Source organism: Lucilia sericata, unplaced genomic scaffold (assembly GCF_015586225.1).
Source record: "Lucilia sericata isolate MDLA Ls3-8-SP2 unplaced genomic scaffold, ASM1558622v1 Contig000364F_arrow, whole genome shotgun sequence".
NCBI classification, from domain to species: domain Eukaryota; kingdom Metazoa; phylum Arthropoda; class Insecta; order Diptera; family Calliphoridae; genus Lucilia; species Lucilia sericata.
Window position 1 is genome coordinate 158,349 of NW_023994383.1, and position 14,152 is coordinate 172,500.

General features: G+C 34.0%; 2 protein-coding genes across 3 annotated transcripts in view; one reads left to right on the forward strand and one right to left on the reverse strand.

The window, feature by feature from the left end:
* The window catches only part of LOC119604116 (serine/threonine-protein kinase tousled-like 2), a 255,139-nt gene that overhangs the window by 92,096 nt on the left and 148,891 nt on the right, over positions 1 to 14,152 (forward strand). The gene's annotated exons all lie outside the window — the stretch shown is intronic.
* Positions 42 to 4,481, reverse strand: LOC119604117 (stress response protein NST1-like). 2 transcript variants are annotated; one of them, XM_037956579.1, is made up of 4 exons: positions 3,992 to 4,481; positions 1,138 to 1,312; positions 720 to 1,088; positions 42 to 656 (listed from the first exon to the last, which is right to left on the reverse strand). In XM_037956579.1, exons 1-4 carry the CDS (start codon positions 4,188 to 4,190, stop codon positions 179 to 181), a joined length of 1,221 nt encoding a protein of 406 aa, XP_037812507.1. In that variant the 5' UTR covers positions 4,191 to 4,481; the 3' UTR covers positions 42 to 178. The 2 variants fall into 2 exon arrangements, with proteins under 2 accessions (XP_037812507.1, XP_037812508.1); XM_037956580.1 differs by having other exon boundaries at positions 720 to 1,076; positions 3,992 to 4,480.

The window sequence follows — 14,152 nt, forward strand, 5'->3', positions numbered from 1 at the left end:
TTAATAAATTTTCAAACAGGGTTACCATAGTGTAGGTTTAATAAATTAGGCAAGGTTTTATTTTAAAGCTTAAAACTAATAATAAATAAATAATTTAATTAAAATAAATAATGTTTAAAATTTTATACATTTGGTTGGTTCTCTACTTATTTTCTATTCTTCTAGGGTTGTAAAGTTATTACAACAATTTCAAATAACGATCTCCTCTAAGACGCCTTCTATAGGAGTTTCTTCTTAATTCAGCTTTTAAATTCTTTTCATTTTCTTTTTCTATAATATCATTACTTTCTAAAGAATTGTCTTCGGTAGTTACTTCGTTTTCACTGTTATTCGTTTCCAATTGTTCTTCAGCTGTCTCAGTATGATCTTCTTCGTTATGATCTTGTTCTTTAACTGGTTCTGGTTCGGGTTCAAATTCCTCATTATTTTCTATAAACACACATTCCGAATTGACGACAGCACATTCTCCAAAGTTATTGGCTTTACCATTGGGATTTTGATCGTTGGTATATTTGGCAAAGAAACTGCGTCCTATAATACGGAAACCCATGGATGTTAAGGGATTTCCCCTGGACTTAAATTCCATTTCACAAATGAAACGACGACGACAGGCACTGGTGTCTAAACCCAAGAAACCAAACATGAATTCCCCAATTCTGTAGCAAATATAACAAATTAATGGATCTTCCTTATTATATAAAATCTTGTAGATCACTTACTGTTCTTCACTGATAACCATTTGTCTAGCCAGACTCTTAAGAGTTTCCTTTACTTCCGTCTTAACATCGCTCTTCTTCTCAACACTGCGTTTGCTTCTAAATGTAGGACCATCCGAAGGAAAACCTTCTAAAGGACCATCTGCGGGAAAACCCTCTAAAGGACCATCCGAGGGAAATCCTTCTGGAGGACCATCAGATTCAGCTGAGAATGCATTACTAGAGTAAGCCGAATAAGGTTCAAATGAGGTGGGACCACTGCTGCTAAACGAACTGCTGCTACCGATATGATGATGATCATGATAGTGATCATGATCATGATCCAAAGAATAGGGTATATGATCATGATGAGCAAAGGATCTGGAAATATACCTAACAAATATTTTCTCTCTCTCTTCTGTCTACTTAACGAAATACTTACGGTGGATGATCTAGGACAATAGAACCCTCCTTGTAAATGGAACCAACACCACACTTATGAGGCCACAAATAACGCAAACCCAAATATATAGCACTGCCCACAAAGAAAGCTACCACCACCACTTTGATCTTAATCAAATAAGCAATTGCCAAACCATAGAAACCCCAATGTGCATCTGTAATAAAGAAACAAAAAAATTAAACAAAATATAACTTTCTCTTTCCAAAAAAAAAATTTCCCTTGTTTGCTGAAAAATTATTAAATAAATTATTACTTAATAAATTGCATCATAACTTCGGTACGGGTACGTGATCTACCACAATTTATTATTTATAGTCTGTTCTCTTGTTTAGGTTTATTTATTTAATTTTTTTTTTTTTTTTGTAAAAACTCTATTTACACTTCATCTGCATTTGAAAAGTGAAAAGTGTGAATTGTTTTGAATCGATCAAACGATCATCGCACTATTTACTTCATATTACGTTATTAAGAGTTCGTGATCATAATATTTGCATTCGTTGTTAAAAACTTTCCTTTAAAATTTCCGTTCAACTTTCACACATTTTGAAGATATATTTTATAGATTCTAGGGTGCTAATTTTTAATAAATACAGCAATTTGGTTTTAATGGGTTTTAAATCATGTTATACATCTACGGATTGCTACAATTATTATGAAATAGAATTTGTTTTTTGCCGCTGACCTCTAAAATATGATATAAGAATGTGTTAATTATGTTTTAAAAGAATTTAAAATCACGATTCGAAGTTGTAAGATGATTTGTTAAAGAACTTAAAGTCACGACTTGGAGAAGGTCGTTTTGTTTGGAAATTTGTTGTTTCCTTCAATTATCGGGTACTAGTTCCACTATTCTAAAGCGTAAATAGATCTACGTTTTAGCTAATAAAGTATTTTAAATATTTCAAAAATTTATAAGGATATTGTAAATGATCGATCAAACATAAACAATCTTTAAGGTCTATGTATCTCAAAGACATCCCAAACTATTTGAGAAACTTGGAAAAGCTCCTGATCGTAAAAGTAATTTGACATTAAGAAGATCGATGATCTTTCTGAGTTCCCTGAAAGAAAATCAATTGAAGATAAACAAAACTTCATTTATGCCCAAACTATTTGAGGAATTTTGAAAAGTTCCTGATCCTAAAAGCAATTTTACATGAGAAAGATCATTGATCTTCTTGAGCTTACTGAAAGGAGATCAACTAAATATTTTTTGAGTTGCTTGTTACCTTTAAATGTTCCACAAACATTCAAAGCACAAACACATCTACGTTTAAGCGATTAAATCCTTTTAGAAATTCTAAAACCTTATAAGGATCCAACTAAAAATTTATAATATTCCAAACTAATTGAGGAATTCGAAAAAGTTTTCGATTCTAAAAGCAATTTGACATGATCTTCCTATGCATTTAGAAGAGAAATCACTGAAGATACTATTCAATTTAAAGACAATTCCCGATTCGATTAAAATTTCTTGGAGAGCTCAAAAGATTTAGGAAAGTATTACATCGCTTTAAGAAATTAATTGGAAGTCACTATACGGAGGTAGTCGTTCTGCGCTACTTTAACTCTTCAACAGTCAACTATAGAGTACAAGTACCACCAATCTGGAACGTAAACAGATCAACGTTTAAGCGGATATAGACCAATCAAATCCATCAAACATAAACGATATCAGTTCTTTGTTTAAATTCCTATACAGATCCCAAACTACATATTTGAAAAATTTGGAAAAGTTCAAGATCCTAAAAGCATTTTGATATGAAGAAGATCAGTGATCTTCCTAAGATTTCATTAGGAAAATCAACTGAAGATTTTTTCTTCAATTAAGCTTTTAACCTAATGGAGAATAAAAAGTCCACACTATTTCAGGATTATGCAAATGTTCCGGAATCTAAGAGCAATTGGAAGATCAGTTAAGAGACCAAGATACGAATATAAAAATTTGTTTAACTGAAGAAGAAGAAGCTGATGATGCTTCCTTTTTTGGAAGATTTTGGTCCTTTAGGACAAATAGAGTAAATTGATATCCCACACTATTTCAGGATTTTGCAAATGTTCCGGAATCTAAGAGCAATTGAGAGATCAGTTAAGAGACCAAGATACGAATATAAAAATTCGTTTAACTGAAGAAGAAGAAGCTGATGAAGCTTCCTTTTTTTTGAAGATTTTGGCCCTTTAGGACAAATAGAGTAAATATAACAAACTATTTGAGATGTTTTCAGAATGAAAACTCTCCTAAGTTGTTGTCTATTTTAGAACAAGTTAGGATTCCTAACTTAGAAACACAAGAGAATTTTAAGATAAAAGCATTACTGAATGAAAAACAGCCGAGAACTTTATTTTAGGACAACCGAATCGAATAACAATCCAGTTTATAAACGTAACAATTTGAAATTGAGGAGATCGTGATCATCTATAGAATAACATTCCAGTTTAAGAACGTAATCATTTGAAATTGGGCAGACCGTGATGATCCTTTCAATTCCAATGCAATATTTTATAACATTTAGTAACCAAGCTGAACAAGGAATCCCGTAAAATTTCTCAATATCATTAGACTGACTATTAAATGGTTCAAACTGACTTATGACTTCCGAAATTTTTCAGAAGTTTGAAAAATATCAAACAAATCAACTGGAGATCTTGTAAGAGGTTGGCAATCTTTCAAACCCCATTTCGAAGATCCATAGAATATTATGCAAATTTATAGGAATATCCTTTCCGAAATCTAAACATTATTTTAGATTGTTGATGTCGCAAATCTTTCAAAGTTTTCACACTTTTATTCCAATCACTTTTTTATGTATATCCTTCGCACAACTCAACTTACACAAATGATGACGATGTCTTCTTCTTGTTCTGCCCTGCTCTTCCTCCAGCAGATCAGTAATATCACTTCTCTTTACTAAATCGTGAGAATCCTTTGATTCCAATTCTTGTATAGATGTAGTCGTATTTTCTTCACATAAAACTAATGAAAAATAAATGCAAAGTATTGCAAATATAAACCATAAAGTATTTTTATGCATTTCGTTCACTTTTAGCACTAAATATATAGTTCAATAAATTATTTCAAAAAATGTCCTTTTCGTTAAAATTAATTTTTCTAAAATTTTCGTTTTATTTTTTTTTTTTCTCTCTACTTGCACTTGTTACACACTCAGCGACTAACTGTTATAGTAAGCCATCATTATCACAGCTTTTTATATGCAGTTCAAAATTTTCAACCATTTTTAAGCCTCTTCTCCATAAATATATTTTGTTTATGCTTCAAGTTCAAGGTGATAATTGGCTCAGTATATACAGCGTGTCTGGCTCATCAACACTTTGATATCGCAAGTGACAGGGCAGTTTTATATTCGATATTTGTTGTTTTTCGCTTGTAATTATTTAATCGCTGGCTGTTTTTTTTTCAGTTAATGCAAACATAAATAGAAAATTGAAACTGGTTTATTGTAAAAACGATTTTGCACCAATTCTATTACGACATCTGCACTTCTATTATTATTTTCTTTCTCCAGTTGGTCTACGTTGTTATTAAGTGTTAAATGATGAAAAGTAATTTCTCTTTTATTGTGAAATCAAATGAAATGTGTGAAGTTGAAATAAGTGTTAAATATATATATTTTGGAAAATATTATTTATTTATTTGGATATATGTTGGCGTAAGTAATTGTGACAATATCGGAAGTGGTTCTGTGTGGCAATACACTGACTATAGTCGGGATTACAGACTGACTATAGTCTGGAATATGGACGGACTATAGTGGAGACTATAGACAGACTATATTCGGGACTATAGACAGATTGCAGTCGGGACTATAGAAAGAGTATAGTGGGGACTATAGACAGACTATAGTCGGAACTATAGACAGATTATAGTCGGTTCTATAGACAGACTATAGTCGGGTCTATAGACAGACTGTAGTCGGGACTATAGACAGACTATAGTCGGGACTATAGACAGATTATAGTCGGGACTATAGACAGACTATAGTCGGGACTATAGACAGACTATAGTCGGGACTATAGACAGACTATAGTCGGGACTATAGACCGACTATAGTCGGGACTATAGAAAGAGTATAGTGGGGACTATAGACAGACTATAGTGGGGACTATAGACAGATTATAGTCGGTTCTATAGACAGACTGTATTCGGGACTATAGACAGATTATAGTCGGGACTATAGACAGACTATAGTGGGTACTATAGACAGACTATAGTTGGGACTATAGTCAGACTGTAGTTGGGACTATAGTCAGACTATAGTCGGGACTATAGTCAGACTATAGTCGGGACTATTGACAGACTATAGTCGGGACTATTGACAGACTATAGTCGGGACTATAGAAAGAGTATAGTGGGGACTATAGACAGACTGTAGTCGGGACTATAGACAGACTATAGTCGGGACTATAGACAGACTATAGTGGGGACTATATTCTGGACTATAGATTGTCTATAGTATGGACTATAGACGGACTATAGTATGGACTATAGACGGACTATAGTATGGACTATAGTCTAGACTATAGACTGACTATACTCTGGACTATAGACTGTCTATAGTCTGGACTATAGACTGTCTATAGTCTAAATTCCAGACTGACTATAGTCTGGACTTTAGACTGACTAAAGTCTGGACTATAGACTGACTATAGTCTAAAGTCCAGACTGACTATAGTCTGGACTTTAGACTGACTATAGTCTGGACTATAGACTGACTATAGTATGGACTATAGTCTAGACTATAGACTGACTATACTCTGGACTATAGACTGTCTATAGCCTGGACTATAGACTGTCTATAGCCTGGACTATAGACTGTCTATAGCCTGGACTATAGACTGTCTATAGTCTAAAGTCCAGACTGACTATAGTCTGGACTTTAGGCTGACTTTAGTCTGGACTATAGACTGACTCTACTCTGGACTATAGAATGTCTATAGTCTGGACTATAGACTGTCTATAGTCTAAAGTCCAGACTGGCTATAGTCTGGACTTTAGACTGACTATAGTCTGGACTATAGACTGACTATAGTCTGGACTATAGATTGACTATAGTCTGCACTATAGACTGACTATAGTCTGGATTATAGACAGACTGTAGTCTGGACTATAGACAGACTGTAGTCTGGACTATAGGCTGATTATTGTCTGGGCTGTAGGCTGACTATAGTCTGGACTATAAGCTGATTATAGTCTGGACTATAAACTGTCTATAGTCTAGACTGTAGACTGACTATAGTCTGGACTACAGATTGACTATAGTCTGGACTAAAGACTGACTATAGTCTGGACTGTAGACTGACTATAGTCTGGACTGTAGACTGACTATAGTCTGAACTATAGACTGACTATAGTCTGGACTATAGACTGACATCTGGACTATGGACTGCCTTTAAGCATTACTGTAGACTGCCACGTAGGGAAACCTATGCCAAACTGCAATTTCACCGCAACCTGGCAACCCTCTTTTTGGGAACAAAACCCATCATCATTAAATTGTGTGTTTTTGTTGTTTTCTTAAGCGCTTAAAAATTTATCATTATTTTGTGTTTATTAAGCAGATGATGGGATTAAGCGAATTCGTTTAACATAAAGAAAATAATTTTATTGGTTGTAAAAATATACCATTTTATTAATATTTAAACTAAAAAAAAATTTAATACAATTTCCCATAAATCCAACAAAGGATGACGAAAACATTTAAGACTTTAAAAAAGAGATATTTTTAAGAAATTTCAGAAAAAGTTGCTTTTATTCGCTTTTTCATATTTAATTCGCTGTTATTTTTAACAAATTCGTATATTTTTTGTTGCCAACTGTGTTTGTACAGTTACCAGTAACACCTTTAATTTTTGTTGTTGTTGTATTTAGTAGCTGCTGCCGTTGTTGTTGTTGTTGCTACATTTGGCGACTGCTGCTTTATTCGTATTAACATTCGTACATAAAACTACTTGCAACATATTCTTTTATAATTTTCTTGTTAAATGTTTGTTGTATTTATGTATGATGACGGACCGGAGCACTTATGTGAGTAAAATTTTGTGCGCTGATTATTTGATGCGTGGCACAATATAGCAACAACAACAACGAACTATGGCTGCATCTCTGTTTGTTTTTTTTTATGAAAAACACGAAAGCTTTTTTTTCTTCCTTTTGTAGCAGCCACCTTTTTTGCGTCGTCTTCTACTTCTTTAACATTATTTTCATCTCACATCTATGTAATGACCACACAAAATAGTATTATGTAGCAATTTCTCATGCAGATTTTATGTTGTTTTCTTCTTTGTTTTGGGGTTAGGATTGCCAACGTGTATAACATATCAATAAATTTTTATGTTTATGGGTCGAACTGTCAATCATTTAAATACATATCTTTAAAACCTATGTATATCCCAATAACTACTTGGACTTATTTGTTTCACGTTTATTCTGAGAAAATGACTATTTTGATCGATCCTTTGACTTCCACTGTTACGAAATATCAAAAACATTCCATAGAGTATTGTCGAAAACCATTATCGGGTCTAAATATCCCTGGTCGATATGTCTATCAAACACATTTATCTGCAATCGTTGAAAGTCATTCCACGTCAACCTGTTTCCGAGTCAAACTTTCCTCCACGATCGATAAATTGATGACGTCCTTGCGAATGTTGTAGGAAACTGGGAACAGATGGATTCTCGATCATTTGCATATCTAGTGTGAAGATGCATTCATCAGAGTGACATCGAAGTTTTCTATGTCTCTTTTGGTGAAATCCAACATGAAACTGATGGATGACATGTACTGCGGAATCTTCCAAAAGTGTGTTCCCAAAGTTGTTCTTCTTTAACAATTGTATCTTTGTTTTCTTCTGAAAAGCGAGATCTGGAGATCTCAGAATACATCACTTCAACAATATAACCTTTTGATTCATGGGCTATCAAAGCTTTCCTTATACTGAAGATGGAATTTAGATGATCATCTCGAAGTTATGGCTCAGAGTTAATTTGGTAGCGCGTAGCGGTAATGCGTAAGAAGGTTACGGAGCTTTGTTTATAATCTCATTTTCCGTAACAGAATCTTTTGTCCAACAATGCTGTCTCTCCGTCTGACATGAGAATCCTTACATAACCTTCTTGTTCGGTGGAACCTTATGAATTTAGTCATAGATAATTAGGATATTAATAAATTTCTGTTTAAATTGGGTCTTTGCTTCTTGAGCGGTTAAAGCTTTCTTTATTCTGAAGATGATATTTAGATGTCCATCTCAAAGATGTGATTCAGAGGATATTTGGTTGCGCTGTTTAATGCTTAGGAAGGTTACGGAGTTTTGTTCATAATCTCATTTTTTGTGACAGAATCATTTGTCCACCTACCAATGCTGTCTCTCCGTCTGACTTGAGAATCCTTCCATAACCTTCTTGCTCGGTGGAACCTTCTGAAGTTAGCCATAGAAAATTAGGATATTAATAAAGTTCTGTTTAAATTGGGTCTTTGCTTCATGGACGGTTAAAGCTTTCCTTGTTCATCACAAGGATGTGATTCAGAGGTAATTTGGTTGTTCTGTTTTAGGAAGACAACAGATCTTTGTTCATAATCTTATTTTCCGTGATATTTTGCTCACCAAAGCTATCTATTGTCTGATATTAGAATCCTTCCATAACCTTCTTGTTCGGTATAACCTTCGGATGTTATTTATTGATAATTAGGAAAGCAACAAACTTCTTTTTAAATTGGATCTTGAGTTATATGTCGAAGACTATCGTCTATGAACCTAAAAATTCTTCTTCGATGGTTAGCTGTTCATAATTTAATGTCTCATAATCCTCCCATAACCTTCTTGTTCGGTAGAACCTTCGGAAGTTATTCATGGATAATAAGGAAAGCAACAAAGTTCTATTTACATTGGGTCTTGAATTGGAAAGTTAACAAATGGTTGTAGAAGGCGACTAAACTAAAATCGTAATTATCGTCTCTAAATCTAAAGAATTCAGTTTAGATGCAGCTGTGTCCAAACCTTAGAACAATAACTGTTCAAAATTTGAAATCTCATTTGCAGAGTTGATATACAAACCCCACCAAAAGCTTTATTAATCATTCAAAGCGATAAAGGGATACCTTATTGGAGGGTTTAAGGAAATTGGACCCATCTCTGAAGATGTATTCTTTAATTCATTCAACTAACGTTTTCAAATTTGAATTCAATCTAAACAATTAACAAAAATGTTTGCCATTTAAAGAGCTATGGCAACCAGGCCCATCCAATAACTGCTGTGCGTTTTTACAGCTCTGACTGTGTGTGTGTGAACAATGCGCAATGTCCCACCGAAAACAAAATAGCATCTTTGATTGTTGACGACTGTTTTGTGTCAAATCCATGGTACTAACAAACATACATAACCAATACATATATCTACTCATAAACTTAGCTTTTTCGCAGCAACAACACGAATTGGAAGCAAAACATTTCCCTTACGCACTGCACTTCAACTTTTAACCAAAAAAAAAAAACTATAAATAAACAAACAACGAATAGTTGTCATGAGACACGAGGGTGGAGGGGGGTAGGTAAATCATAGCCACCTCGATTTTTTCCAATTGCTAACTGACTTGAGAGGCAGGCATCATGTTCCCGGGACAGTAAAGTCTGAGTGAGTAAGTGTGTGGGTTGGTCGTCGGTTAGTTGGTTTGTTCATTCGTTCGTTGCTTGGTTTCATGATTATCCAACGACTAAGAAGGAGGCTTAATGGCACAGGCAATAGGAGTTCTTCACATACTACATACAGCTTTAATGCGACGAGTAGTTTATGTATGAAGAGGATGTGTAAAGTGTGTTTGTGTGTGTGTGTCTATGTAGATGAAATGAAATGTTTGATTATGTTGTTGCTGCGTTGTTTGGTTTCAAATTAAAGAAGGAATAGAAGTAGATTGTGTTATAGATATAGAAATACATATATGTATGGATATAACCATGTATTCTCAATCATATTAACTCACTCGCTGGCTGGCTGGATGGTTGACTAGCTGGCTTACCTGCTCACTTACCAACTTAGTCTTTTATAACCAGAAAATAAGTAAGAAAGTATAGACGATCAAGTCCGACTGTGAGATACTTTACATCTGTGGTCGAACTTCATTCAAACTTAATCGTCATCGATCTCAAAAACTCGAGTGACAAAGGATTGAGTTTTATTTGGACTAGAATGGATGATCACATAATCGCTCATTTGCTCGCTAAGTTCGGTAATCTTGTTTCAGTTCAGCCGTTTTGGTGATGTCGATTGACCGCCTCGAAGTTAAGATTTGATCTCATTAGACCTTTAGTCTTTAACGATCAATTACTAAAGTAGTAGATTGGACCTTTAAAACTAGTTATCATATGTCTTCTGCACAGAGTTTTCTAGAATTTCCCAATCGGTGCTTCTGAGAGATATCTGTTAGGAAATTGTTCTCAAAATCTTGAGATCTAATTTCGGTGAAAGCTTGCGAATGACAATGAAAGTGTTCCATCGTTTTACTATCCTCTCCACATTGTTCCTATCCATTTAGACCCATTTAGTTAGGACTCGTACTTTCTTGATTTCTAAATGGTCAATATTGTTCGCCAGGTGCATTCTATCTAGGGTTCTATAGTTGAAACGAAAAGTCGACTTTTCGACTTTTTTCATTTAGTTAAAAGTCGACTTTTCGACTTTTTGCATTTTATGAAAAGTCGATTTTTCGACTTTTCGACTTTTTTAATTTAAATAAAAGTCGACTTTTAGACTTTTCGACTATAAGTATTTTATAAATAGTCGACTTTTCGACTTTTTCCGACTTTTTTCGACTTTTTTCGACTTTTTCCGACTTTTCGATTTTTTCGACTTTTTGACTATTTTCGACTTCTTTCTACTTTTTTCGAGTTTTTCCGACTATTTTAGAGTTTTTGACTTTTTTTCCACTTTTTTAAAATTTTTGACTATTTTTGACTTGTTTCTACAATTTTCGATTTTTCGACTTTTTCCGACTTTTTTCGACTTTTTCCGACTTTTCGACTTTTTTCGACTTTTCGACTTTTTACGACTTCTCGACTTTTTTCGACTTTCTTCGACTTTTTTCGACTTATCGACTTTTTTCGACTGTTATTCACAAAGTCGACTTTTCGACTTTTTTCACAGACGATAGTCGAGTTATCGAATTTTTTGGAACAAAATAGTCGACTTCGACTTTTCGACTTTTTTCGACAAAAAGTCGATTGTTCGATTATTCGAAAGTCGATTTATAGAACCCTAATTCTATCTTACAATATAGAGTCGTTCGTGTAGAAACAGTTACCCAATAGTGACCCGCTTAGCTAAAATTTTCGATCTGGGATCAATGTTGAGCAATTTCAGTTCAGTCCTGCCTCTAGATGAAACAAGGATTTCTTATAGATAAGGATTTCTGCCTGGAAGTATTAGTCACAATCTGAAATATGGGCGATAGATCTTGGATTCTGAGTTTTCAATAGTAATCCACAGGCTTTCAATTTAAAACGATCCGGTAATTAACAGTTTTTCTTTAATATTTCGCTAAGTCATGATCTGTTATGGAAACGGATAAGATGCAGATGTGACCTATAAGTCCCTTCTCATGTCATTCATAAGATTTCAATAATCCAATTTTCAGAGCTTTGCTTGACGTTTTGCTCAAAAGCTTTTAAGCTTTCGAGTGCTTTTTAGTAGATGTCACTGTTTTATCGCCTGGTTCAAAGACTTGCTTATAGGGTCCAGGATAGTCCAGTTTTCTCTATATGTTTACATGATTTCTGATAACTTAAAACCAACTCATGCTAAATGAAAATAATTTTATCACTTTCGATAGCCTTAGACTTTGAGGATAGAAAAATGTCTGATCAAAAACATAATACCTTCCCTACTATAGACGTATTATAGGGTATCAACAATGCACACACACATTTATGCACTTAGTCACTTTCTCATTGCTAAGAAGCAGCACAGCTCATGACAGCAATTACTAAAACATAAATATAAGGACAACAGACAGTCAAATACAACGACCGAAAGTCATTGAGTTAGACAGTCAGTCACTTAGTTAGTTAGTTAGTTTCTTTGTCAGTCATTGATTTTTGTTAGAAAAGCTGATGGCAACGACAACAGCAACCATGTTTGGCTTAATGTCAGTCAGTTAGTCAGTGCAACGAGCTTGATGTGTTTTTCTTTCTTTTATTCTTTGGTAACGTTTCTTGCTGGCGCTTTTCTCGAGTAAGTGCATGCAATATGAATGGTTGTTGCTGCCACTTATTGTATTGAATTGTTGCTGCTGCTGTTGTTGTTGTTGCCACATACTACTTGGTTGTTTGGTTGTTGTTATTATAGCTGCTGGTGCTGTTGTTGTTGTATATTTTGTATGTTGTATTTGTTACTACTCTTATAGCCATCCATGTGGTGTATAAAATATCTGAGCTTTGGCATTTGCCTTGGTTTTGTGCTCTTGTAAAAGCGCATCCATCCGTCAGTCGCGTTTTTCATGCGCAACTGAAACGGTAACGAAATTTATATTGTTAAATTAATTCACAAATAAGGAAAAAAACAAACGAAACAAAATTCACCAAAAAAAAAAAATATAAAAGAGAAAAAAAAAAACACAACAGAAAATAATCCAAATCCCTCGTGTATAGTCTTGTGCTGAATGTAGTATCTGCTGCTAAGAGTGTGTATATTTGAAATCTAGTGTTTTTTTTTTGTTTGTTGCAAATTCGCGTTTAATTTGTAAACAAAATTTTGTATTTTGTCTTTTTACTCTCAAACTATTTGATTTGGTTTTGTTTTTTTCGGTTAGTTGTTATAACTTGTACGTTATTGTTTTACTTAGTTTCTTTGCATTATCTTTCTTTATATATGTATATTTTATTGATTTTCTTTTACACGTTTTTCCTATTAAGTTTTTCTCTTTGTTTTTACTGGTTATTTATTGAAATAATTTGACCAAACTTTAGTTTATCTTTAAGTGTACATTTGACAAAATTGTGAAATATTACGACCCGGTTTAAGGTGGAGTTTAAATACGATTTTAATATGTACGGTGAAGTTGTTAAATGAGTAATATTGTGTTGAACAAAGAAAAAATTAAAAAAAATTATATAACTTCAACAGAAGTTTATTAAAGATCACAAACTAAGTTTAAATATTATTGTTCAGATTTGTCATTATGCTATGTTTAAGAAGATTCCCGAGATCATCTTACTTTCCAAACATTTGACATGGAAACTCAATTAATCTGAGACACTGAAAGTCCTACAAAATGTCGTAATAAAAGCAAAAGACACACAGAAAGAGAACTCTCTCTCTCTCCTGATACTCTAGATCAGCGATGCGCAAAGGGCTATCAGGCTCTCTTGATTGCTTAAGCTGACATATGTGAACACAAATTAACAAACTGAACTGGTATCTATAAAGGGCTCTGTTATGAGCTCTCTGCTCTCTCGTAATAAAAGCAAAAGTCAAACAGAAAGAGAACTCTCTCTCTCTCTCTCTCCTGATACTCTAGATCAGCGATGCGCAAAAAGCTCTCAGGCTCTCTTGATTGGTTAAGCTCACATATGTGAACAAAAATTAACAAACTGAACTGGTATCTACAAAGGGCTCTATTATGAGTTCTCTTGCCTTTATACGTGAGTAATTAGATTATGTTGAAAGAAAACCTTCTACTGTGATCTATAAAAATTTGCCGGCAATGCAAGAATCCCTATGGGGGTGGCCATCCTCCTTTGAGTTTGTGGTTATGACAATGCGTTGTATATGTGATAAGAAGTCTTTGTGGAAAAATGACAACCAATAGTTGTCAAAAGGATAACAATGGTTGTTAATCAAATGCTATTAATTTCGGTACTTTTCTGGCAGGTTTTCCCCTTCTGTGCAGAAGACAGAAACTGTCACTGCTCTAGATCTAATATCTACAAAGAGCTCTATTATGAGCTCTCTTGCTTTTATAAGAGAGTAACTAGGTTAAGTAGA